We start from the raw sequence: 26,512 nt of genomic DNA, 5'->3' as shown, positions 1-26,512 counted from the left end.
GTCGTTCACTGTGAAGCGGTCGTTTGACCGGACCTGGCAGGCGGGGAAAGGGGGCCTCAGATGAAGTAAAACCATCCCTCAGGCCAGCTTGAACTGGCTCTCCACCTCACCATGTTAGATAAGCAGACACCCTCGTGATCATCGCAGCGATGATTGCCAATTGGTGTGTCATTATGGGAGAGGATGCCAGCCTCCTTTGCAAGATAGTCTGCCTTTAAATTAGTGCAGCCCGACCCATTGCCTGTGGCGCAGACTGGGCTTGATAATGCAGTGCAGGACACACCAAACGTAAGCTGCCATCTGTACCCCCTGTGCAGTAGGGCTGACTCAAGAGCCCAGAGTTGCCCTCCCCCCACCATTCTGTGCACGTGATAACTGGATGGGACATGCCATGGTCAGCATCTGTTCAAAAGCTGCCCTAAGCATGTAAAGCTCCACTGGCATGCTCAAGCATGGTCACAGTCAGTTCTCACTTCTCAGTTGAACCTCCAATGGAAACCCATCACAAAGTAGAGATCAGGGCGCCTCTCACACTGCAGCACACTCAACGACTGAGGCACCATCTCATCACTTGCAGGTGGTTCTTGCCAGGAGCAATGCCAGCCACGCACATCAGGTGATAACAGCAGTGTACAACTGCAATCTACAAGCATCCATGTTCTTTCTGGTTTTCTCCTGTTGAGATCCACTGCCATGCATGAACTTGATGGGCTTTTGTTGCGCTCCTCCCATGTGCAGACAGGTTTCTGCTGAAACAAAGCAGAGCAAATGTGATTAATAATGGCCCTGTTTCACCATCCAGACACTGTGTGCACTGGTAGCTACGGCATACCATAGCATCACTCAAATGACGTTGCATGTGATCTCTTAGTTTATGATCAATCGCATATGGAACAGAGTGAGAGGTTCTGAAAAACCGTACCAAGAACAGAGGTTTGAGTTCAAATACTGCTAGCATGCTGCTGGTGCTGGTACCGCAGCGTGCTAGCGTTCTGGGATGCTGTCATAGCTTAGCATCACAGTGAAGTTTGTTGACACTGCCATGGAAACCCAATGCTCTGACACACGCAGCGCACTGCAGTGCACTGCAGTGCTGAGCACTGCAGTGCGTGCTCTGCTGTGAAACACCACCCATGAACGTTGGTTGCATGACCAGGATGGAGCAGTGTGGCAGACAGTGATTTTAATTTTAATTGCACTTCCTAGAGATTAAAATGTTGTTGGTGAAATTGCTATTCATTATTCCTATTACCATTGTCTAAACTTCACATTTCAAGACAGCATCAGCATTGACATGTTATATAAAATAAGGTTTAGACTTCAGGTGGTCCCGGGTTCAGCTATTAAGTAAAACAAGGGCAAAAAATTGTCAAAAAAATATTTTAAAAAAATACCTGCTTTCATCAACACTTCATCTAATCTAACCTCATCCTCAAAGCAAACACCGTTTGAATAACAATGTAATATTTTGCAACCGCTGCACCATTACTGTCACGTACGCTATCCCTAGATTGGTTGCTGGTAAGTAGTGGTTGTCGTCATCAACTCGTCATGCAGCAGCTGATTGGGATGGGCGGGGCCTATTTTTATCCAGGCGATAGAGAGAGCCTAATATCTGCATTCTTCCGGCGCTTATTCCATGATAGTTATAATTCTGTATGTAAAATATACCTCAAGCATGCCGACCTGTACGGTCATAAAGTAATGTGACTAGACGTTTATACTTGTGCTGTGCATACTGAAGCAAAGCAGTATTGGTATATCATACAAGTGTTTGGCGTCGCTAATCTAAGAACAACTGAACCGGAACGAAAAATAGGTACTGAACACGGAACGGAACACATTGACGTCAACCTGTCCGTCTCGTCTTTATCTGTGATTTATTGTGTTCTTATTCTATGAAAACTGCGAGATAAAGCTTGCAATAGTAATGTCAATAGGTACATGGAAAATAGATATCTGATAAGTGATAAGGTAGGTATCAGTATGGACTATCGCACTACAACGGAGGTGCTCGTTTCACACAGAACATCGCTTCGTTGAAGTTGGGATGTTTGTTGTATATTGCGGCCCAGGCTATACAATTATATACGCATGTAATCTACGTAACCTATATGTTCATGGGCCTACCTACCTACATATAGAAGTTCCAAACTAAGATGATTATTCTTACGCTCGAAAAAAATCCCGGCCCTGAGGCAGCAGGTATGTTACAACATGAAATCTCATCATTACTCTCGGGGTTACCTATGTTGTTTCTTCCAGCTCTGATCAATTGAGCAATCATGTCTGCAAGAGTCGGTTGGCTCGTCCAGGAGCTAGAAGAGGAGAATTCAGCGCTTCAGCTTGAACTGAAATCCACTCAGTGAGTATTGGTTTAGATCACAATCTATGAGACATTTTCACGTTTATCATACAAGTAACGACTAACAAATTTGCCGGCAGCTACGTTAACGCCTGATGTCCGCTGATGCTGCCCGGCCCTGTCCCAGGGATGAGCGTGACCAGCTGCAGCAGGAGGTGGAGGAGCAGCGCCGCCTCCTCCAGAGCTGCGTGGAGGAGGTGTTCTCGCTGAAGGAGGAGCTGTCGCAGCTGATGGGCTCGCTGGGCCCGCCGGCGGCCGCCGAGCGGCAGCAGCAGCTCTGCCAGCGGCTGGCGCGCCACGTCTCCGAGATCGAGCGCGAGGTGGCCGAGAAGGGCGCGCGCGCCGACGAGTGGCGCGCCGAGCGCGAGCGGCGCGAGTCGGCGCTGGCCGAGCTGCAGCAGCAGCTGGAGCTGCAGCGCCAGGAGGGCTGCCGGCTCAGCGCCGAGCTGCAGCTCGCGCACAGCGCCGCCGACAAACAGGCCAGTAGAGCGCACACCGGTGGAGAGAGACTCCGCTGACGTTTTGTCGTCGGAGAACATCGGAATAGGAGGGAAATGAAATGACCCGGTGCTTACAATTATAACTGAGCAGTTGTCTTATCATAACTGGGTATGGACAGTAGTTCTTAGCATTTGGAAAAGCTTTGCTTATCTCGCTAATTTTACATTATGCGTTTCGGCTTTCAAATTTCAAACAAACGCACTAACTTACGGCGTTTCAGTTGTCGAACTATGGCTAGTTCGCAGAAATGCATTACTATGAACGTTCACTTTTATTCAACAAAGCTGAACATTTTCAGGCCGCGGAAAATCAAAGCAAAATCGCGGAACTCGAAGAAACTATCGATTGCATCACCAAGCAAAAAGCCACGGTTGAAGAAAACCACGCAAATGAAGTTGAGGCCCTGAAGAAAAGCATAAAAGATGCTGAGGAATCCGTTCGCAGTATGTCAAATATGAAATGCTCGTTTTATTATTATCCTCGGTATTAGCAAGATAAAGCCGTATGATCTATAGCAATTAACTTTTAGGCATGATACAATTCTGAGGATGATTGTAACTAGTGGTGTCAGTTTCAGAAAACGTATGTCCAAAGTCCGTCCAATGTCCAATGCTTACGTCGATTGTCCGTCCAAAAATGTCCAAGCCAGCCATTTGTCCAAAGATGTCCGACACCTACGCAATAGTTTACACTCAACACTCTTATTTCATTTGTTTTACATGTACCGTTACAAGCTCAAAAGTGTTAATCATATCGAAAGCTGAGCTTTCTAATAGCCAATCAATGTAAAACACGACTACTTTTTTAAAATGTTGAGGTGTAGCAAGCGATTGTCCAAAGTTGTCCAAAGCCTGCTGCCATTGTCCAACGGAATTCCGAATTGGACATTGGACAAAATCGGAATTCCGAAGATTTAGGTTCCGATTGACACCACTAATTGTAACGATGTAAGCTTTTGAAACATAAATTGTACCGTTGTAGAATAACCCAACGCTCTAATTGCGACGCTCATTTACCAACCAGTTGCCGGCTGTCGTGATTGTACACTGTCCCTGTGTCTCTGCGCCCGTCAGCGGCGTGCAGCAGCCAGGAGCAGCTGCTGGCATTGTACACTGTACACTGTACACAGCTCGTGATTGTACACTGTCCCTGTGTCTGTGTGACCGTCAGCGGCGTGCAGCGGCCAGCAGCAGCTGCTGGCCGCGCGCCGCGAGCAGGACCGGCTGTCCCGGCAGCTGGCCTCGGTACGCACCCGGCTGGCGGAGCGCGACTCGCGGCTGGCGGAGAACACCCGGCAGCTGGCCGAGCGCACCAGCCAGCTGGCCGACGCCGTCCGCTCCGTGGAGGTCAAGGCCGCTCAGGTGGTCGGCCTCAAGTCGGCAGTAAGTCGGGTCAACTGCAGTAATGTTAAAGGGGCTATGGTATTAACTAATGCTGAACTGAAATAATATTTCCAGGCAGAGCGTATTCACTTTTGTTTGCGGTTACTTGTGCTTGGTTGTCATTTAGTCGATATACTAAGTCAGGTATGTGGGAAACTCAAGACGTGCCCCGGAGTTTGGTATTTAGATGCCTTTGAGAGGATACTGAATGGATATTCCTATTTAAGTACTTGGACTGATTTCAGTTGCACGATAGCAAGTCACGGACTACACAGCTGCAAAAGGAACTGACCGAAAAATCCAAACAAGTGGAAACGCAGGCGGCGTCCATTGCTCGAAAGGACGAGGTTATCAAGGTACAATTCGTATGCATGCGTTGCTGATATGTAATGTGCATTTGTAGTTGTACGTACTACGTACCGTATGGTCAAATCCGAATAATTTACATTTGCCGCTGCACACAGCTAAATTTCTGCGAAACATGCCGCTATTAATGTACCCAATTTCTTGCTATTACCGGTAAAAATACGGCATAAAGATAATCCGACAAGCGCATCGACATTGACCATGTGACGTAATCCCTATGGTGATCCAACCCCGATAGTTGTGTATTTCCCACCCGTGTAATGCGACTCGCCCCCGGATGTCGTCTCCAGCGCCAGAAAGTGAAGCTGGAGAGCGTGGCCAGGGACCTGAACAAGCTGAAGTCGGTGTTCTCCGACACCGACCTGCCTGGCATCTGCGAGTGCAACGAGGTAACCGAGCCAGCTCTTCCATCCAGGGTCACTGTACTCGGTATAGCGATACTTGACATGCCATCAGATGAACTTCTTTTGTCGCACTATCGAGCTGAACTGAAATAAGACAAATCATTATGAGATGGTAGCGCCGTTTAACAACAAGTAGGTAGCGATCTTATACCGTGTTTACCTTTTAAACAACGCTCATGGTGTCACTGTGATATATTCTACTCGGCTGCTTTTTCGACCGGTAAATTAAGTCGGTACATGTATCCAGTGGGATATCCCTGGGCATCTCATCACGAACCCGCGGTCCCGCTGTGTGCCACTCGTGCAGGCTGCCATCGGCGGCAGTCTGCGGGACCTGCGTGCCCTGAGGGGCGGCCGGCCGCTGCCCGCCTGTCCGGCCAAACAGCTGCGCTCCAACATCGCCCAGCTGAAGAAACAGCTGGAAACGGCGCAAGGTGAGCACTTAGCTACAGCTGCGTGCTTGGTGTGTTGAACGCTGTGCTCTGTTGAGTGTGTTGTGTAGACACATAAGCCATGTGGCTAACCCTGACTAGTCTAGGCAAGGGAGTCATGGCAGTCGATTGTAGTCCTGTGGGCATAACACGATCCCGTTCCCATCCCCTTCTGACCCGTCCGCACTTCGCTCCTCCTGTCCCGCCGCCGTTCCCCGCATGCCGTCCTTCCACGGTCCGTCCCAGCTCGTGTCGCCGAGCTGGAGACGAGTCTGGACGACATCCGCCAGAAGCTGCCGCAGATGTCAGCCGAGGCGGACCGCGCCTACATGGAGCTCCAGGTGCGAGAGTGGTTATAAACAGCGACAGGAGAAATATACGTAGGAGCGTTATCTGAAGCTTGATGCGATATCCAACAACTACTCATTTCAAACATCGATAGGGTTTCAAACATCGATAGGTGTATGAGAGTTCGACGTGAAAGGTTGCCTTTAAATGCTATTTTATCGTAATGATTCGTGTTTTGCTCTGTCGCAATGCTGGTTTTTGGAACAGCTGTCTCGTTGTTAGCTTGGACCGTAGTTATATGATCATGAGCATTGCGAGTGCCGACATGTCACCGTATGTGGTAATTGGTATTCCCGTCCCTCCCGCCGTTGCCCGCGGTCAGACCAAGCTGCAGGAGCAGCAGGCGGCGACGGCTGCCGCGGAGACGCAGCAGCGCGAGCAGCAGCGGCGCAACCAGCAGCTGGTGCTGAAGCTGGCGGCTGAGACGCGCCGGCTGAAGGACAGCGAGCAGCTGGCGCAGCGGCTGCGGCTAGAGAACAGGTCCGCGACGGGGGGACAGGGGGGGGGGGTTGGGATAGGATGAGGGATGAGATGAAACATGACGGGAGGATATGAGAGGGAAAAGAATCTGGTCGGATCGAATAGGATGGAACGAGGCGAATATCGTCGGTATGAGACGGAACTAATCTAGAGTACGGAACTCCCAGGTTTAGACTATCAGGGCTATCAAGATCTTAGATAATCGGAATTAGACGAAAGAAAGGAACAAGACGGGGTGGATGGAACTGGGACACAAACCATACATATGTATACGCTTTCATTCAGGATACAATGTATCCAGTAAACACACTCGCAGTTGACTGCTCCCTGGTCTGAGCTGGGCCCGTCCGTCCGCGGCGGCAGGTCCCTGGTGACGGACCGAGTCCAGTGGGAGCGCACCTCCACCAAGCTGCAGGCGGCGCTGCACGAGACGGTGCAGCTGACGGCGCGGCTGCAGGCGGCACGCGCTGAGCTCGAGGCCGAGCGCCGCCTCACCGGCCAGATGAGGCAGAGGCTAGACCAGGCGGACGCCCACATGAAGGTATGTCAATTGTCGAACCCCGGGCCGACGGGCTAACGGATGAAATTATGTTGATGGATGGTGGGTAATTGTAATTGCTTATATTGGTCGCCAATGCCGATTGCATATTTTGAAAGTTAATATTTCACGTCATATTGTGTTTTTGTATGTGGTAAATGTCATGCTCTCGCTTACGTACTTTGCCCATCTTCTTCTGGTTTTGTGTCGTACTACTGTGCGTAATTTCCCCCAGTGATAGGGACGGAAGCAGGATTACCTCCAGGCTGCGGTGGCCCCCCACTCCCCAGTGGCTGGTCGGGCCCCGGTGTTCGGAGCCAGTTTCCCACTGACGGTTCGGATGGTACTGTCCGACGACTGGTGTGTACTCCGCCCCTCTAACGGAGGGTACCTTGCTGTGCCGCAGTCGCAGCTGAAGGCGGTGATGGAGGAGCTGCACCAACTGCGCCGCTCGGCCGACACCCTGCCCGCCCCGCAGGTCGACTGGCCGCGCAAATACGAGGAGCTGCTCGACAGGTCAGTCCGACACCGGCACACTTACATTACCTACCGAACTCGCTTGAGAGTTTGTTCTCTTTGTTTTGTAAGGTACCTTTTCGTTCTAGCGAGACCTTTTCAGAGCCAGAAGGATGCTAGGAATTCGGTGGATACATTGGTTTGGGCGAGCACCTGGTGCACAGCCAGGGCTCAGCCCGAGGGCGACCAGCCTCGCTAACGGTACTTTGTACTCCACCCCACCATATGTACGGTGGGCCTACTCCCGAGAATATACTCCTGTCGGATGAAGGCGCCCGTCCAGCCCGGATCATGGATAAGAGCCAAGAGGTGTGGGGCATTTGTGCGTCGTTGGGATGGAAAAGACGGAACGGTCGCTCGGATAGGCAGCCCAGCCCACCTATAGGCATGTAGGCAGGAGAAATGGCGTACATGATGGCGTGTCCGAGTGACTGCTGACGTAAAAGTCGGGATGATGACACGCCCAGTTGCGTTAGGAACGCAGCAGAATATATATGATTTGACGTGCCGGGACTGATTTGGCTCAGCATTATAAAGGTTGAGCGGTCTGTAGCGCTCTGACTTAGCGCGGCGCAGAACAGGAAATCACCGTCCAGCTCCCCCATAATTGCTGCTAAGTGCTAGCAATGCTAGCACTTAGGCATGACGTCCGCAGCTGCTGAGCGGACGTCATACCATTCTGATCTCTATCGGCAAAAGATGACAGCCTTTACTGCAGTGGCGAACACCCATAAACATACTGATAATGATAATTCCACACCATCTGTCAGCGGTTATGACGATCCTCCTTTCTCAGATGCCAAGAGTGGCAGGAGGAATGCCTGGCGCGCCAGAAGGACTGCATCACCATGGAGCAGCGGCTCGGCATGCTGGCCAAACAGGACAAGGCGCCGCAGGAGAAACTGGTGAGATCCCCGGCGTGGTGGAGGAGGCAGTGTGCACGGCCTGAATTCCTTATGCGCTCGTAATAACCATATATATCTTATATACAATATATATACTCTTATATACTCTAATGGTAATAACAGCCAAAGGTCGTCTGATATTATTTTATCAGACTGAGTTAATGATGAATGATGTCTCACGTTGTCGATTCTTAGCCCATCAGCTGTCAGCGGTGTCCTTCGTTTGAGCCATTTAAATGACACTGTCGATTAGTACCGGTTTTACCACCTCACCGTCTCTCCGTCCCGCCCCTCCAGCCGGAGCCGGCGGCGCTGAGCGGCGGTGGCGGCGCGCCGGCGGCAGACGCGGCGCAGCTGGCGCGCCTGGAGCGGCAGCTGCAGACCCTGCTGGCCGCTGTGACCCGCGTAGCCACGGCGCCGCCCGGGCAGCCAGCGCGCGCCCGCTCTGTGCCTGAGATCCCGGTCCCGAGTCCGCGGGGCTCCGAGCGGCGCTGGAGCGGTCCGGCCGACACCAGCTCCGGAACGATCGGCACCGCCGACGGGTCAGTGAGGTGGTGACTGACCTGTGCCAGTGAGGCGGCGACTGACAGTAGCTGATGAATTTTGAGTCAGTGTCATAGTGGCCGACACTTACAAGCGTATGTCAATTACAGAAAGCACGCTTAATTATTTTGTGATGTGTAAGTCCATAGACTTCTGTACACTTAAGTACTCTGACCTCTTTGTGATCATGATGGTTAGTCCCCACACGATTGCAATGACTGTCAGCGAAATCGTTTCAGAGTCAAATGCCGAAGTGGACAAGTAAAAGAAATATAAGGTAATGCCGTCACATACCATGTCACCATGTCCTCAGGTTCTCTCGAGGCGTCGAGCTCCGTCCCCTCACGCCCATCCGGGACACCTCCCAGTCCTCTCTGGACGCGGACGGCTGTTTCCGCTCGTCGTTCGTGGCCGAGGAGCGCGGTGGTCAGGGGGCGCCCCTGTCGGCCGGCCAGACGGCGCTGGTTACGGCTCGCTCGGACGGCACCTCCGGCTCGGTGGTGGTGCCCGAGCTGGCGCCGCTGCTGCAGCGCGTCACGGAGATCATCTCGGAGGTGGAGAGGCAGAGGGACCAGCTGGCCACCCAGGGTCACCTGCTGGAGGAGTACCGCGGTCGGGCCGAGGGACACCGGACGGTGGAGAGACGCACCGCGGCGGCCACACAGCAGGTGAGAGAGGGGACGGCACAGGACGGGCCGGTCTGGGGTGGGCCAGGCATCTGCTCAGAGCAGTTCGAGGGTAGGGAGGTCAGTGATGAAGTCATAGCAGGCTGGGCCTAGAATAAGGCATCGGTCAGACCGTACCGTAGCAAGCTGGGACTGCGGTGGGCCAGGGAGAGGTCAGCTGGACGGGACGCCATCAGTGTGCGTAACTGGACGGCCAGGTTAGGGCGTGGTGTCACCACAAACATCCGATGTCTCCCTGTATGTCACATTGAACATATTCACCCCATCATCATTTATCAGTCAAACACAGTGATTGATGATATCATCTCCCTGCCCTCAGACGTCCTCGCGGTCGGACCCCGCCCGGGCAGAGGGGACAGAGGAGGAGGAGGAGGAGCCGTGCAGAGACGGCGAGCAGAGCCGCGTCAGCCGTCGGACCGCCGAGGCCGGCGGAGACGACGGCCGGCCGCAGCGGGCCAACGCCGCGCAGGACGCACAGGTCAGTCGGTGACTCAGGGCATGTAACAGTAGGTTTGGTTCTATAAGATACGACAGAAGACGCACAGCAGTGTGTAGTACAGGACTCTCTGTCACGATAGGCAGCGTATAGCACGGGGCACCCAGCTAATTAGTCTGCACTTACACAGTGCACGGTTTGTGCGGCGCGCTGACATTGCGGCTGTGGTTCGACTCACGACTGCTGTGTTCATTGTTCAGTCTCCACAACCGCCTGCTACAACCTCGGGCTGCTGTCCCTAAATTTCCCCGTTACACTTACCTGTCTCCATAGCTACTGTTGTCAATGCGGTTGTATACAAGCCAATAGCGTACAATGGTACATATCTCCGCTGTTAATTATGTAATTCTGAGCGTTTTTCCCGCTCTACAGACCCAGTCCTCCGGTTCGGCCGGCGCCGGCGGTGGCGGCAGCCTGCCCCTGCCGGCGCCGCCCGGGCAGCCGCTGCCGCCTCGCCGGCACCGCTCCAACTCACGGAGGCGCGACAACGAGCGTCAGGAGCGTCTGGCGCACTTCCGCGCCCTGCAGCAGCTGCTCGACAAGATGACGGTGACCTCGGACAGCGGGACGCCCGTCAGCCGCCCGGTGAGTCCCGGTGATCTGTGAGTCCGAGTCAGCGCAGTGAGTCTGAGTTACCAGCCTGTGAGTCCGATTCCCCGCTCAGTGAGTCCAAGAGTCCGAGTCAGCCGCCCAGTGAGTCTGAGAAATGGCCTAATAAGTGCGAGTCCCCGCCCGCTAAGTCTCAAATCCGATTCCCTGCTCGTCGTTTACCTAGGGTGGCGAGTTCGAGCCGACGTCCGGTGAGTCGGGGCAACCAGCCCCTGAGTCCTGCAACTTACACAGTGACTCCCGCGTTTCCAGCAATTGGCGAATTAAGATCCGCCAGCTGCCCCTCCCCTGGCGCCCAGGCCGTTCTCTAAGGTCATACAGTATATATGTTGGATGCTGGCCTGTTTTCAGTGGTCATGGGTTATTAAGCCCAGAGCTGAACTTCAGTCACAACTAGAAAAGTTCATGAAGTCCCCCGAGCTTGGGCTAGCCAGGCTTGGTCAGGCTCAGTGAGGCTGAAGTTTTGAAGGAGATGCTGAGGAAATGAAAAGGCAAGGTGTGAATGAATTAGACAATGGAATCAAAACCAGACTGCAATAAAGCTGCTGCAAGCTGCTGACTGATATCTAAGTCTATTGTGCGGTGTTGCTTTCGTGTATGGCGTCGTAGTCTCACGTCGGCGAACTAATGCAATTATGCATCTGAAAGGAATTTTAGACATTCGGCACCCTGTGCTATGACGTTGCGACATGGCGGTTAGCTTATCATTCATTGGCCCCCAATCCTGTGGTCGATGAGGAAGTATCGACGTTATTAGTGCATGGACGATATTTGTCGCATGCAGCAAATGGCGAAGTATATGAAAATGCCAATATTACTTTTGAAAATATTTTCCCGAATACGGTATTCGATTTGTAACGTTAGAAAATGAGGCGTCGTTGCAGTTGTCGTTTTTCTTAGTCCAGTTTCAGGGTCTGAGAACTTGAAACAGGGTCTGATAGAATCCAGGGTGCCTGCTGTTAGAAAACAGTAAATAATACCACCTGAGGGGGACATTTTCGACTCATCACGCGGCTTAGCTAATAATCGTTTGTTCCAGAGAGTGCCGTCAGGGTCTTGGCGCTACGCCATACCAATCCCGTCCCATGTGGTTGCAGCTGAGGCAACGCCGCGCCATTGTTTGGTGGGTGGCTCACGAGGGTATTACGATATTCTGCACAGTCAGCCTGACTCGATCCGGTGTGAAGTGAATGTCTGTTTTGTGTCTGACTAATGCACGATTAGGGAGAGTTTCCTGGAATTACCGCTTCGACCACAGGGGCCAAATTTGGTCTATCTAATGCGTCTTTACATTCCATTATAATTTGCCTTCCAGGAAAAGCATTGCCCCTGCATAATGCGTATTGCGTATGCAGTGCTGTCATGGGTAAAAACTTCGAGTTTAGGCGGTCATAGCCGAAGTTTCCAAACGCGTAAATATTCGAAGTTGCTAGCATGTCCTATGGCGTAATGGGAAAACGTGACATCAGATTTGCCAGTGATTTATGTTCCCGTAAATGCGTGGCACATCTATTGGATGATTTATGCCCAGGAAACTCAGATTATCGGCGTAAAAATATCGGCCTAGTTTGTCGATTATTTCCTTATCATTGCATCACAGCTGATGCATAGCCAATTTTTAAAGGGATATTGGCATCGTTTAAATAAAGCAAGTCTTTCAGCCGTTATGTATCGTTACTTATTTATGTAGCCAGTAATTCATCGTCAAAGCCTGATATACCTACTGGTGCAATTATGATACAGCCAGAAAATTATGACCTATCGTAGGTCGATCGATGTTATGTTTTTATTAAGCCAGAGGGCGGTATGGACGGTTGAATACCTTCAGGCCGCCGGACCCCCCCCCCCCCCCCATGTTCTTCATAGCTCTGACGCATTGCCCCTTGAAAAATAACAATTATTTATATATAGACGAACGAACGCTACCACCAAGTGACCTTTACGTACACTAAATGTCACGTCCAAACAGTTAGTTTCGATGACGCCTTTTTCTGTAACAGTTCCTGGACCACTTAGCTCAATGAACGTCATTGTTGTCCCTCATTGTCACTTAATCGGATAAATGACAACATTGGGCAACTAAAACTAGAGACGCTTTAGGAAAACGTCTTTTATAGCCAATAGCCACTTGTGTTACACTTTTGAGTTATAGACGGCGTATCTGGTACGCGAGTGTAGACCCGTGTATGTACGTACCGTGTACTCGCCGAGTGACCGGTACGTGTGTGCTGTGTCCCCAGCTGACCGAGCCGGACATCCCGGATCTGAGCGAGCTGCGCGCCCAATGGCGGCACCTGGAGACCATGGTCCGGGACGAGACCGAGTCGGCCCGTACCCGCAGCGACGTAGTGCTCCGGCTCTCCGGCATCTCCGAGCCGAGCCAGTGACGTCAGAGACCAGTGACGTCAGAGATCAGTGACGTCACAACAGCAGGGACCGCGGCCCGGTGAGCCAAACGACTGTACGGGTGGCCACAGCTACCGGATCGAATGCATATCGTGACTAAAATTACTGAATTGAATTCCCAGTCGTGGGACTTAACGGCGGTAGCAGCTTGCGTAAGCTGTTTTGGAGAGAAGATGATGATCAGATTGTTCTTTGTTGAAGAAAAATACCCTCGGTGTTTTGCGTCGCGTTGCAACTCACCCGTATCCGCCTAGGTATCCGAATCTGCAAGTAATGAGTCCTGCGGTTTTCACGGACAGGTGAATTCCCCTGTCTCTGACGACAATCCAGCAGGTGTATTGTGACTAGTGACGCGATCAGTCTCCTCTGAGCGGCCGCCGGGACAGTCGGTGTCCTATCCGGAAATGGCGAGCTCTGCGCGGCAGCCGGCGCGTGGTCGGTCGGCTGAATAAATTAGCGGCGAGCGGTCGGTGTGTGGCTGACTGATTGGGGACGTAATGAGCCAGATGGGGCCGGCGGTGGGGCTGAGACAAACGGCAGAGGAGCCGGCGGAGAGAGAGAGAGAGAGAGAGAGAGAGAGAGAGAGAGAGAGAGAGAGAGAGAGAGAGAGAGGGGAGAGATGAGGAGAAAGAGGAGGGCTTCGAGAGGGAAAGGAGGAATAGAAAGAAAGGACGGAGAGTGGGGAAACTGATTTCGAGAAGGTGAAGGAAAACTGATGAAACAGGAAGGATGTAGAGAAGTGAATATTATGCGTTCTGCGGAAAACTGAGATAGGGATCGTGAGAGCCTTTCCACAATATCCCGACTTGGGTAAGATAAGTCGAGCAGCGTCTTGGCTGCGGCCGCATTTGATTCACCATTCGTCGGGGGAGTGGGATTGTGACGACCGAAGAATGTAAATATCTGCCGCATCGGATGTCAACGTGGTCGGCATGTCTGTATGATTCCTGTGCCGAGATGAGTGGTGCGTCGTTATCATCGGTCATCCACTGTAGTGTCGTGTCGGTGGGATATTATCATCTGCGCCGCCTCAGCTGAGCACCTGGCCCTGAATCAGATACCGTGTGATCGGTCTGTATGTAGGTATGTCGGTATGTAGCGCTGCAGAAGGTCGCGCGGCTCGCACTGGGACAGTCGGCTACACAAATTAAAAACTCAGCACGCGCCACGCGGTGGCGACAAGACAGGCGAACGCCACTACAGGACATGCTCATTGTTCATCGAATAACCCTCAGAGTTTATGTCGCGGTGCCCGGAATTGATTAATATTATTTTCCCCGAGCGGTGCGGCGGCGCATCCGCCGTTTGTTCCTCGGCCGCTCGTTAGTCCACAGCAGCCGCTGTTTGCGGCCGCACCCATACAAACGCGACGACAGCTGTGCGCGCGCGGCAATTAATGGAGCGCCGCGGCGTAAACAGCAACCTGTTGTTTACCGGCGCCTTCGGCAGGGGGCTAACACTAGGAAACGGACCTATATACGGTCTTGGAACGGGCCTCTAACCCCGTCGGACCCGCCGGGTTGCCCGTTTCGGGCCGAGCGACCTCATCGGAAATACGACAGGAGAAACCAACTGTTCGGCGCAGACGGAGCGGAAAGTGGTATCGTCTGCGGTTAAATGGAGATTAGGCCGGCGGCGTCAAGTTTAGGCACAAGTCCAGCGTTGGGCTGAAGTATGGGCCAGGAGCGCCGAGCGCGTGGCTGAGCTCTGGTGAGCCAACCTTGACGCGAACAGTCCTCGCTGGCAACAAAAACGAAGATGTTTTTTTATTATCCAGTCTGATGAGTGTCAAATTACAATGCAAAGATGATGCTGAGCTAGTAATAAGCCATGACGAGCCGGCAGCGTCTATGGTTCTTCGCCGTAGGCATGTATGTACTGACCGACTAAAAATAGCATCAAAACGTCATCCCTCCTGGTATCTGTCCTTCCCCTCATCGCGTCATTACACGCCCTTGCACCATCACGCTTCCATAGCTGGGGCGGAGTTTCGGGGAAGTCTTCGACCGCTGTTAGTGTTTAGAACGATGTCCCTGATGACCGTATACGTCAGTGTTTGGCTTACGAGCGAGTGACATATCGGTGAAGCGTTACGACTCGCGGCTTACGTCTGGGTGAGCCGGTACCTACGCAAGTCATAAGTATGGACGTAGGTTCTGCGCTTGGCCAGGACCGTGGCTCTAAAGGGCGCATACCACGGCGGCGAACGTAATAGAGTTGGGTACAGTGTAGGTATCTGTGGTGCTGTTATTACAGTAGACCTTACAGCGATTTCAGTAGACCTTACAGCGATAAACAGATGGCGTGTCGGTATGTCGAGGATTCAACGCATGTCTGGTATTGTACATACGCGCCATAGGCGACGAAAAGGGAAACTACTCACTATGCTTCCGCTGGAGGAAGACTCACGATATGACGTATGAAACCAAGATTGCCATAAATGCATGTCCTTGGCATCTGGGTATAACCTTCAATGAAGTTATGTCGATGCACGTGTAGTGATTGACTTTAAACTGGGGATTTACATGAAGGCCTTAAGGCCTAGATTTACGTAAAGGCATGAAGGTCTGGCCACTAAGTTATTACCTACTTCTCAATTATGATAAGACGGCGAATTTATGATGAACGGTACCGTGAATGGCTCAATGTCTACATATTTTTATTGGGTAATGATTTCAAATTCGATGGGGAAATATATTTATAAGAGCGCTGCCTCATGGACTAGTGAACAGCTTCATTGTTGAGTTATTGCAGGGAGTTAATCCAAAAAATATTTCCGTTTTCTGTGATTGATGCATGCCTCAACCCTGAACCATTTATTGTTCAGTCTGAAACCGGAAGTCATTGCTAAACGATTTAACTGGCTCCGCTATCTAATCGAAGCCACCAATCATCCATAAGCTCATGAAATAATTTGCTGACTTAAACAGCCAATTAAGGGTTGGCTCCGCCCAGTGGCAGGCCAAAATGCCCAGTGTTTGAGCGCAGAGAGCATCAATTCCTCGGCACTTCTAGACCGACTTGGTCTCGGGGCGGACCGCAGAGTCGCAGCTCTCGGGGCGCCACGGCAGTCGTGCTGCCTCGGGAAGCATTGTAGTATTGCTGACCTATGCGAGGGATCTGGTAACGTTTGCGCCATGAACGTCGTCCTCCGCGAGCTTGCACATGCCAGCATGCTCCGCCTCGCCTTTGGCGCTTTATGTGCGGTGGCAGCGTCCGTGGCCGGTTCTGCCGCCATGCAGACGGAGCCCGGTGCTCTGAGGGACAACGCCTCGGACAGTGTCGCTGAAGACGCGCTGCCGCTGGACGTCCAGCTGGCGGTGCTGCGGCAGATGCAGCTGGAGCGCCTGCTGCCCGACGGAGACGGCCTGGGACTGACCGTGTGCGGGGACCTGCCGCCGGGGCTGCCCGGCTCCGTGTCCGAGCGGCTGAACGGGCCGGTCACCGTCCGCACCTGCCGCCGCTGCCAGGGTCCGTTCCGCGCCGAGCTGCTCTGTGAGCGGCCGATGCTGCCGCGCGCGCTGCTGCAGGGCGCCGGCTGCGAGTACTGGCCGGGCGCGCGGCCGCTGCCGCACTGGTCGCCACGGCCGGCGGTGCTGCTCGGCCGGCTGGACTGTCGCGCCGCCCTGCTGCGGCCAGAGCTGGACCGGCTGCCGGACGCGCTCTGTCTCCAGCTGGACGGCCTTCCGCCGGGCCGAGCCGAGCGCTCCGGCCGCCTGTTCCGCAGGACGTTCGCACTGCGGGCGGTGCGCGAGATCGGCGCCTGGAACTCCTCGGGAGGGCTGCATATCACCGACCGCCGCACGGGAGTCCAGTCCGACGGCAGGATCATCACAGACGGCACGCCACTGCGCGTGGCCTTCGTCAAGTACACCGCGGACCGCTACGACTGCCGCAGGTCCCCGACCAACAACCGCACGTGCAGTGAGGTGGTGCTGGAGACGCTGATGCCGATGTACCGCGAGATCCAGCTGGACCTCGAGGTGCTGGCCATGCCGCGCATGTACAACGTCACACTGGAGTTTGTGGACGCGGCCCAGTTTCCTCCGCTGAAGCGCCGTGACCGCACCTCGGAGGGGGCCAGTCGCGCCATCGGCCTGCTGGCGGCCGGCGGCGCCGACCGCACCTGGCCCTACCAGGGCCTCACGCTTAATATGTTCGCTCAGCCGGTGTCGATCGTGGACGGCCACCGGCTGGTGTCGTTCATGTTCATGACGGCGCGCCGGCCGCCGCAGCTGTCCAGCGCTCAGCTGGTGCGCCTGTTCTCGGCCGACACGTGGGCGGCCATCGCCGGCTGCACGCTGCTGGTGGCCGCGCTGCTGGCGGGCGCGCCGCGCCGGGGCGCGCTGGGCCGCGGCGCGCTCATGGCGCTGGCGCTGCTGCTGGGCCAGAGTGTGCCGCTGGGCGCCGGCCAGCTGCCGCCCCGCCACCGGCCGCTGGTGGCAGTCTGGGTGGTGATGTCGCTCGTCCTCACCACCGCCTACCTCAGCGACCTCATCAAGGCGCTGACGGTGCCGCTGTTCCAGCCGCCCCGCACCGCCAAGGACCTGCTCGAGCAGGATTACCGGCTGCTCACCGAAATCCGCCACCTGAAGCTCATCTATTCACACTCGCCAAGCCCGCATGTCCGCGAGCTGGCGCGCACAATACGGGTGGACACCAACAGAGTGGACATGCCCCAGGCACTTCTGCAGGAGCAGTTCGCCTTCACCCTGGAGAAGCGCACCATGCTCGAGTTTTCCGTGGAGGTGATGCGTCGGTCGGACGGTTCGGTCCTGTTTGACGACTTCAACTTCGGCAGTGAGCTGCTGGGCCACATGCTGCTGGTTCGGCTGTGGTCGCGCCACCACCCGCTGGTGCCGCACCGCTCGCTCAGCGTGGCGCGCATGATGGCCAGCGGCCTCATATCGGACGGACGCTTCGAGGAGCAGGCGCGGCACCTGGGTCTGCGTGTGCGCGCGCGCGCCTGCGCCCGCCGCCTGCCGTCGTGTCACGCCGGCGGCGTGGTGCGTCCGCTGACCGTCGCCAACGTGCGCGGCCCGCTGATGCTGCTCGCCGCCGGCGCTGCGCTGGCGCTGCTCGTGCTGGTCGCCGAGCTGGCCGTGGCTCGGCTCACAGGGCCTGGGTCTCCGGCGGCCGACGGGTCCGACTCTGCCGGCCGTCCAACGGCGCACACCGACAGACTCTCCCGAGGGAAGAGCGCGCCGGGGAGGCCGGAGGAGCGCACGTCGGGACTGCCGATACACAAGGATAAAATGGGCATCGTGTCGCACATCAACGTCGACAAGAGTCTAGGGCAACATTTTCTGAGTGATGAAACTAATGGCAATGATTCCTTTACATTCCCTTACTAACTGCTAACCTCACCGATAAGCCGTTCTAACCGCACCAGTAGTCAAAGACATCATGATGACCTAGTTGTCAGTCAAATCTCAACAACGGCCCTCTACCGTGACACCGCCTATACTGAGACGGGCTGAACATGGGCTGCTCAATGATATAGATCCGTGACGGTGACACTTGGCCGCAGGTCACCTTTTCATATGGCCTTTTCATATGGCCTTTTTGAGTTTTTCAGTTTGAGACATATCTTTTTTGAGGGAGCTCATTTTACCTTCAAAATTAATTAACCACAATGTTTAGAGAATCATACAGAAACGATGCTTTCAGAGTTTCAACTATCCACTAGCATCGATGTGACACTTCTTGGTCACCTAGCACCAGCCATGTCATTGGGTTTCCCCCAGTGTAGTGGTGTATAGTAGGGGAGAGTGGGGTAATTTGGCCGCTTTTTTTAGAAAACGATGTAACTAAAAATTGACAGCACATTTCTGCATTTTCTCAACGCTGACAGGTGTGGCATACATTTTACTTTACTGGACAGTAAACTTGAAATGATAGAGTAACTATTTATATTGAAATTGTGACGTATTACAAAGGCCTGCAAAGCGGCCAAATTGCCCCACTAGCAGGGTTATTTGGCCGGGGGTGTGGGGCAATTTGGCCGGTGTTAGTTTGAGGCCATGATTTTTGTTATAGGCGAGTCAGCTTCACATTCAGCAATGACGCGTGTCCTACGACGCATTTGAAGCATTTTGGAGGTTGACTCAGCCGTCACAGGGGTCGAAAATAGTCAAAATAACGGCTCTAGATGCGATGACAGTTTTTTACGAATAGCTTTTGAAGTAATCAAGCTAGGCCAAAACTTAAAGTACCATCGTAATTCTCTCGTCATTCCGCATCGAAACATGTATGTGTTGACCTCGAGAGGTCAAGGTCAAAGGTTGGCTTCAGGTCACGTTACCTCAGGTTGCTTGACCTCAAGGTTTCGTGAGTTCAAGGTCATCATGTATATCATTCGATGCGTCTTGACGAGCTGAACACAATGATACCATTTGCGCGGCTGTATCTTTTTCTGTAAGTATTTATTAGCAAAAAGGCGTTAGGTAACCTTTGATGACGTCACATGCCCTTACAGCTGTCCAATAGGAAATATGGCATCAAGGTAGTCAAAGTTGGTCATGAATTATGTCCTTTATGGTATAATTGACCATGCCAACTCGACTGTCCCAGCATAGTGACTCTGAGCGCACCGGCCAAGTTGCCCCGCTAGTCCCGGCCAAATAACCCCACATTGCCATTCTGAAATTTTTTGTCTATAAAGTCGTCATGGCTGTACAGAACTAGATGAAATTGCTCTTGGAACCGCTGAACACCCTCAAAAATGGCGCTATAATGTTGGAATTCGTTTACAACCCAAATACTACGTGTTAAACAAATTCTTAAACGGAAGTAAAAGTTACCATTTTCCAACGAAATTCACTTTTTATTAATTTTGAATAAAACTAAGAGGGGGAAAGTTTTGACATTTGTTCTCGAGTTAGTTCTGCCAACGACAAATGAATAGAGACTAAAGTTATTTCATTCACTTTTATCAGCTTTCGTACAGGTGGGGGCGGCCAATTTACACCACCGGCCAAATTACCCCACTCTCCCCTACGCATTGACCGTTCAAGGATCTGCGCTACTCGTGTTTCAACTACTTACACTTTATTCGCTGCATGCATGAACTTTCCGTTGAAAAGCTATAATAACCAAACTCATTCATGTAGCCTATAACGCCTGGTGCCGTCACAATTCCTTTTAGATATATCGACGTGTTAGTCACGCCGCCGTCCCCCACCAGCACGGTGGTCAATGCCACGCGCTGTTGCAACTTGCACCACGATTACCGTACTCCGGCGCCCCGTGCTAGCGTGCGGCGGTGAGTCACCGTCCAGTTACGGCCGACGGCCGTGGGTGGCATCGCGGCGCGTTTATAAACGGCACGAGACGACGGATGGTCAGATCAGATCAGTGTGTCCCCGGCCGGCGCCGCGAGAGGTCGTGTCGAGTGGCCGCGCCGGTTCGCAGCAGTACCCGACTACACCGTGCTGACATGGCGGCGCTGTTCGTGGCGGCAGCGCTCGGCTGTCTGCTGGCCCCGGCGGCCGGCTTCATCGCACGGCCGATCCTCTTTCCGGGCCCGACGGCGTGCACGGCGCCCAGCGGCCGGCCCGGCGACTGCGTGCTGCCGGCCGACTGCCCCGCCTCGCACGGACCGCCCAGCCGGCGAGCCTGCGGCTTCCAGCAGCTGCAGATCAAACTCTGCTGCGAGAAACGGCCGACCCGTCCCATGAAGCTGACGTTCCCCACCTCTGCCGAACCGGAGTCTGCCGCCCTGCCGTCCAACTGCGGCCTGGGCGGCCCGGCCGGCCTGGAGGGCCGCGCGGTGCCCAACATCTCTGGCGGCCGGCCGGCCGACCGCTCCAGCTGGCCGTGGGCGGCGCTGCTGGGCGAGCTGTCGGCCGGCTCCGAGCGGCCGCGCTGGCTCTGCGGCGGCGTGCTGCTCGGGCCGCGCCACGTGCTCACGGCCGCCCACTGCGTGGCCACCCGGCAGCTCAGCCGGCTGGTGGTGCGGCTCGGCGAGCACGACCTCGGCGCGGCCAGTAGCACGCGCCAGGAGCGGCGCGTCGCGCGCGCCGTGGTGCACCCGCAGTTCCGGCGCAGCCTGGCCGACCTGGCGCTGCTGGTGCTGGCCGAGCCCGTGGAGCTGAGCGTGGGTGGCGCGCACCCCATCTGCCTGCCGCCGGCCGACGCCCGGCCCACCGGCCGCAGCGGCTACGTGGTCGGCTGGGGCCGGCTCGGCTTCGAGGAGCAGCAGCCGGACGTGCTGCAGGAGGCGCTGGTCACCGTCCAGCCGACGCCGCCGTGCGAGGCGCTCTACCGGCGCACCCGCGAGTACGACACGCGCTTCCCGGGCGGCTGGGGCGGCAGCGTGCTGTGCGCGGCCGACGAGCAGGGCGGCGCCCGGGACGCCTGCCAGGGCGACTCGGGCGGGCCGCTGTCGCTGGAGCGCGCGCCCGACGGCCGCTTCCACCTGATCGGGCTGGTGCTGGAGGGCATGGGCTGCGGCGGTGACCGCTTCCCGGGTCTGTACACCAGCGTGCCGCACTACGTCGACTGGATCCGCCGCGAGGTGCGGCGATCGTGACGGCGCTCGCTGAAGGGAGCCGTCGTTTTCTCAGGTGCTGTCAAGCATGAAAAAAGTCAAGGAGCAGGTGAAACAAAGGTATCATGTAAAAAAAAAGACATGTGGATGAGTAGGACCTACGCGAAGGACATCCAACACGTTTCGATTCTGTATAAGGCCATAGGAGGGCGGGAGGTCCAGCTTTCTAGCTTTGCTTACCCATTTCAGCAAATCAAATTGATTTTATTTGTGCTTGTATGAAAACGATTAAGAGCGATATTCACTGATTGGCTGCTCTGATCGTTATTGTTGCGGTGTTGTCCTGTTTTGTTTGTGCTATATGATCTCATTCGCTGTATTGCGTAGGTGTAACCAGTTTTGCGATTTTAGTCTGTTTGTATTTGTGTCCCGATATGCATGACTTCTGCAATTTATTGCGCACTTGTACTTCATAAATGTGCTTTTAGAGCAGAGTATCTGTGTTATGAATATGAATGTATTTATATTCTATTGTATTTTGAGTCGCATGTTATGTCGTGTTCGTTACACACTTGATACGTATGTATGTTTGATTTCGATTACCTTTAATAAAGATCTGAAGAATTGCCGAATGATAGAAGTGATTTCGAAGCGCATACGATTACGGGATCTAGCATAAGATACCTTGATAGGTAGGTATCTTCTGAGCATTCAGATGAATGAGCATTCAAATGAGCATTTATTTGGTTCAAGTCAGCGAACTAATCCACCGTTTAAGCACACATATTTTACGGCATTTCATATGTACGATATTTTACACAAGTGCATACCGAGACCGCAATGCGTACAATACACTAATGCGGGGTCTTCGGCATCTGGCTGGTGCTGGTACTGTTGGGGTCCATTGCATCGCTCCCAGGCCCCAGGGCGGCCAGCAGAGATACGCCGACCGCCTCCCCTGCAGCCGACGGGCGGTCAGTGCTGACTCGCTGGTCGGTGCCCGCTCCTGTGCCGATGCTCCCGCGCCGCCCTGCTCCCGAACCACACCCCGTCCCGGTCAGTTCGGACCAGCTCGGGCAGGTAGCGCCTCGGGTGCACCGGAAACCTGGTCCCCGCGGAGCTTCGCCAGTCTTCAACCTTCTCGCCGGTATCGGAATGTTCCTCCGGAGGGGCGCCGGTGACGGATGTTCGGCCCTCGTCTCCAGACTCTTTACCCAGCGAGTGTCCTGTGTAGTAGCCTTTGGCAGGATTTCTCCGGCAGGTACCGTGGGAAGCCGGTCGTTTGGGTGCTCCTTCGAGGCGGACGCTGCGATACCTGCGGAGGTGCCGCCGCAGCAGGGCTGGCGAGACCTGGCGTTTGGATACGTTCGACATGGCCCGCCTGAGGCTGGTCGGAGACGGCTGGCTCTCGTCAGTCGTGCTCACCAGGTTGGCCGTCAGGCTGAACCGTCTCGCGGGCGGCATGTCTGTGGAGGGGTCCTCTTTGGAGGGACTTCTGGCATTCTGGGACGGACGGACGCCACTCGGACACCTGATGCCCTTCTGAGAGATGTGCTCCCTCATCTCCGAGCGGTGTGAGGGTGACAGTGGGGAGGTGGAGAGGAACGTCTGTGGGCCGGTGTGCGGCGGCGTGGGCTGGTCTTCCTGGGCACCCCGCGACATCAGTCGCCGCCCCACGGTCGTCAGCGGCTGGGCGACCACCACAGTCAGAACCGCGGCCAGCGGCAGCACCATCAGCAGCGTCAGCAGCCACGCGCTCAGCACCAGCACCAGCGACCAGGGCTGCGCGTGCTGCACGGACAGCCAGCGCGCCAGCAGCGCCGGCACCAGCAGCAGGTAGCCGGCGGCGCTGACCCGTCGCAGCCACCGGAACCCGGCCATGGTGACCAGGCGGCCGAGGGGCCCGCCGTGGCCCAGCTGACAGGCGGCCACCACCCAGCAGACCGAGAGCGACGTGCACGGCCCAGACAGCGCCGAGAAGGTGGCCGTGAACCAGAGCGGCGCCGGCGGCGCGGCCGGCCCGGCGAACGGCAGCACGCAGACAGCGCGCGCCACCGGCAGACCGACGGCCAGCGTCCAGCCGCACGCCAGTACCGGGACGTTGCCGCGCAGAAACGACGGTCTGCCGCGGCGGGCGTGCAGCAGGATCCCGGTCAGCAGACCCAGCATCCAGGGGCCGGCCCGAGCGTGCGTGGCCGTGATCACGAGCCTCCACAGCCGCTGGTTGAGCTGTAAGTCGTGGGTGGTGGGGAGAGCCGGCAGGCTGTGGAGCACTGTGATGGTCGGGGGCGCGGCCATGGCTGCCGCGGTGAGCACCCCGAGCAGAGCTGTGCCGAGCCGGGGCAGCCGGACGGAGAGCAGCACCAGCAGCGGCGACACCAGCCACAGCTGCGCCTGAACCGCCAGGAACCAGGCGTGGCCCAGGCAGTGTCCGAGAGGTGAGTAGTAGTTGCTGAGCAGGGCGAGCACCGGCCACCACCCGTTCCGCTCTGCGCACGGTCCCACCACCAGGTCCTGCGACAGCTGCCGCCACGCCGGGCCGTCACTGACGAACGTGAACGCGCTGACGAGCAGCAGCAGGGAGGTGCCGATCAGCGCCAGCAGACGCATGTAGCGGCCCAGCAGCACGAGCAGCAGGGCGCGCAGGCGTCCGGCGGTCAGCCGGCGGCGCAGGCTGTAGCCGGCAGTCAGACCGCCGACCGCCAGCAGCGCGTCGTATCCGGAGAGCGCGGCCAGCAGTGGCCGCAGCGGGCCGGCCAGCGCGCCGTGCAGCTCCGCCACGTTAGTGTACGGCAGCGTCACCAGCGAGCTGAGCAGCGTCAGCTCCAGCGTCAGACGGTTGAAGGCCAGACAGGCCAGGGCGTCGGCGGCCGGCAGCGCGCTGGCCCGTCCGCCCAGCGCCGGCACCAGCCGCAGCCAGGAGAACGCGTCCAGCACGGCCTGCGTGGCGCGCCCCTCCGACTTGCCCTCGGTGCGCACCACCGCGTCCACCACCGTGGCGAACCCCTGCACGGCGGCGAGCACGGCCAGACAGCAGAGACCGACCAGCACGGCCGCCGGCAGCGTCCGCCAGTCGGGCGCCCCGGCCCCCACGGCCAGCTCCCGCGCCACCGCCGCGGAGGTGCGGCAGTTCCTCGCGTCCACGTGCACGTCCTCGGCGCCGAGCGCGTCCCGCAGGCCGTGCTCCACGTCGGCCGGCGAGCAGGAGGCCGGCACGCAGCGGCCCAGCTGGAAGGCGTCCATGTGGGGCACGCTGCCGACCCCATACAGCTGCGGCAGCGCGCTCAGACTGCGCGCACTCCGGGCGGTCTCCTCCAGGGCGGCCCAGCGCACGTAGGCCAAGCAGTACTGTCCCTGAACGCTCAGTCCAGAGGCGCCTAGCTCCACGTTCACGCCGGTGCACTGGTCTGGGGAGCCGAACGCAGCCCAGCGGCCGGCCAGCAGCCCGTCCGGCAGCGAGGGCTGGGCGTCCAGCATGGTGAGCGCCCAGCTCTGACGGCGCAGGAGGCCGGCCAGCAGCACCCGGCTGTCGCGCCGGCACGACGAGCCGCGCCCAGACACCGGGCTGAGGATCTTCAGCGCGGTGCGCGCGCCGGACGACGCCAGTTCCAGCGCGTCGTGCAGGTGGATGCTGGAGTGGAGCGAGGGGGCGGGCGACCGCGCCAGTGCTGAGGTCAGCAGCAGACACCAGGCGGCCCACAGGAGCAGCATGGCAGCGGGGAGATGGAGCAGGAGTGTGGCGCGTCCCGCACTGTCCGCAGACCGGGAGACGGCAGACTGAGCCGAGCACTCGCAGCGGAGTGGATCCGCGCCGCGCCAGCCACGTCGAAAGGGAACGGAGCCCGTGCTAGGATCTGGCTGATAGGACATGGAACGACCAATCGTGCAAGTGAATGGCAGCAAACATAGCGCCAGGTTGAAAATGAAAGTGCCGCTACTGGGTGCTGTAACTCCATATCGTAAGATGACGTTGATAGAGTGGCTCTTTTGACTGTTAATGCATCTTGGCTAAACGGCTCGTATCAGATTTCTTTCCGCTCCAACGCCTATCATTGATCGGAAGTCTACCACTGGGGTAGACTATAATAGTACCTACATGTTGCATTGACGGCGGTGAAGGATTCGGAGGGCATGTTGGACCAGCATAACATGTGATGGCAAGGGAATGTGTTTTATTTATTTGATGTGCATATTGGGTGTCTGACAGCATAATTCGCGATTGTCTGACAGCATAATTCGCGATTTCAATCAGCGGGAACGTAACGATAGGATGCTAAAACTGATAATAACGACGAGCGTAGCGTTTACCCGACAACCATCGACGAATGGCCTATCGTTTAAAATTTCAGCTCTTCCACATCAGTTAGATAGGTTTCAGTAGCTGGGTGATACGTCTTTTCATTAGCTCAACGAGTGCTATCATTGTTTTACCGATGCCCGATATGTTCGTCACAAACATGTTAAAATAAAGAGCACTCATATGTTGTGATCTTATATCTGCTTTGTCATTTTTATCATTTATCCCTTTTAGGTTCACTTGCTCCCTATGAAAACCGTTACGATCTTAGATCAGGTGGCATCTCTGATCTCCCATAGCTTAGCCGCATGTAGTCATGCATCATGATAGTGGATTTTCCACGGCGTAGTACGATCCATTTGTATGTAACGTGAGCCTCGCCTCACTGGGTACGGTTATTACCGGGTACATTATGGGCATTCTCCGTCTGGTGAGCGGCAGTGTGCCGAGTGTGCACTGTGGTCTGTGACTAATCGTAGCGCTGCAGAGCCGGCCTTGCGCGGTAGCTTCTGTGAGTAATGCCGGTCAGTGGCGACAGGAAATCTCCTCAACATCACGTCTGCAATCGTGCCCCACATCACCACTCACCAAAGAAGTGATCAGCTGCCAAAAATGGATGTCGTGCACCAGTTGCAACGCGACCTGAACTCACTTTCCTGATGATTGGGGTTATTACTAAGGACACGGCACAGGGGACAGCAGACGAGACAAAGCATCTAACGGGACACGTGGAGACATTACTGATATC

At 55.6% G+C, this 26,512-nt stretch overlaps 2 protein-coding genes across 4 annotated transcripts; both read left to right on the top strand.

Moving 5' to 3' along the window:
* The first annotated feature begins 1,562 nt into the window (after positions 1–1,562).
* On the top strand, positions 1,563–13,442 carry LOC122363913 (nuclear mitotic apparatus protein 1-like). Of its 3 annotated transcripts, XM_043333735.1 has the most exons (19): positions 1,616–1,819; positions 2,266–2,365; positions 2,493–2,844; positions 3,165–3,309; positions 3,940–3,964; positions 4,062–4,248; positions 4,494–4,604; positions 4,905–5,003; positions 5,326–5,452; positions 5,696–5,790; positions 6,120–6,277; positions 6,641–6,818; positions 7,222–7,331; positions 8,128–8,236; positions 8,534–8,778; positions 9,093–9,447; positions 9,785–9,943; positions 10,334–10,546; positions 12,811–13,442. In XM_043333735.1, exons 2-19 carry the CDS (start codon positions 2,286–2,288, stop codon positions 12,955–12,957), a joined length of 2,895 nt encoding a protein of 964 aa, XP_043189670.1. In that variant the 5' UTR covers positions 1,616–1,819; positions 2,266–2,285; the 3' UTR covers positions 12,958–13,442. The 3 variants fall into 3 exon arrangements, with proteins under 3 accessions (XP_043189669.1, XP_043189670.1, XP_043189668.1); XM_043333734.1 differs by lacking the exon at positions 3,940–3,964 and having other exon boundaries at positions 1,563–1,819; positions 4,037–4,248; XM_043333733.1 differs by lacking the exons at positions 1,616–1,819; positions 3,940–3,964 and adding an exon at positions 1,832–1,974 and having other exon boundaries at positions 4,037–4,248.
* A 6,907-nt stretch (positions 13,443–20,349) lies between these two features.
* On the top strand, positions 20,350–22,093 carry LOC122363924 (venom protease-like). Its single transcript, XM_043333769.1, has one exon. It carries the CDS (start codon positions 20,415–20,417, stop codon positions 21,507–21,509), a length of 1,095 nt encoding a protein of 364 aa, XP_043189704.1. The 5' UTR covers positions 20,350–20,414; the 3' UTR covers positions 21,510–22,093.
* The last annotated feature ends 4,419 nt before the right edge of the window (positions 22,094–26,512 follow it).

This window comes from Amphibalanus amphitrite, unplaced genomic scaffold, assembly GCF_019059575.1.
Source record: "Amphibalanus amphitrite isolate SeventyFive unplaced genomic scaffold, NRLGWU_Aamphi_draft 000647F_arrow, whole genome shotgun sequence".
Taxonomy (NCBI): domain Eukaryota; kingdom Metazoa; phylum Arthropoda; class Thecostraca; order Balanomorpha; family Balanidae; genus Amphibalanus; species Amphibalanus amphitrite.
This window is presented reverse-complemented; position numbering and strand designations above follow the sequence as displayed.

Excerpts from the sequence above, each read along its gene's own strand:
- LOC122363913 (XM_043333734.1), top strand. The coding sequence starts at position 2,286 with ATGTCTGCAAGAGTCGGTTGGCTCGTCCAGGAGCTAGAAGAGGAGAAT. Across the intron at positions 9,448-9,784 it reads CCGCGGCGGCCACACAGCAG|ACGTCCTCGCGGTCGGACCC; the intron begins GTGAGAGAGGGG and ends CCCTGCCCTCAG. Across the intron at positions 10,547-12,810 it reads GGACGCCCGTCAGCCGCCCG|CTGACCGAGCCGGACATCCC; the intron begins GTGAGTCCCGGT and ends CTGTGTCCCCAG.
- LOC122363924 (XM_043333769.1), top strand. The coding sequence starts at position 20,415 with ATGGCGGCGCTGTTCGTGGCGGCAGCGCTCGGCTGTCTGCTGGCCCCG.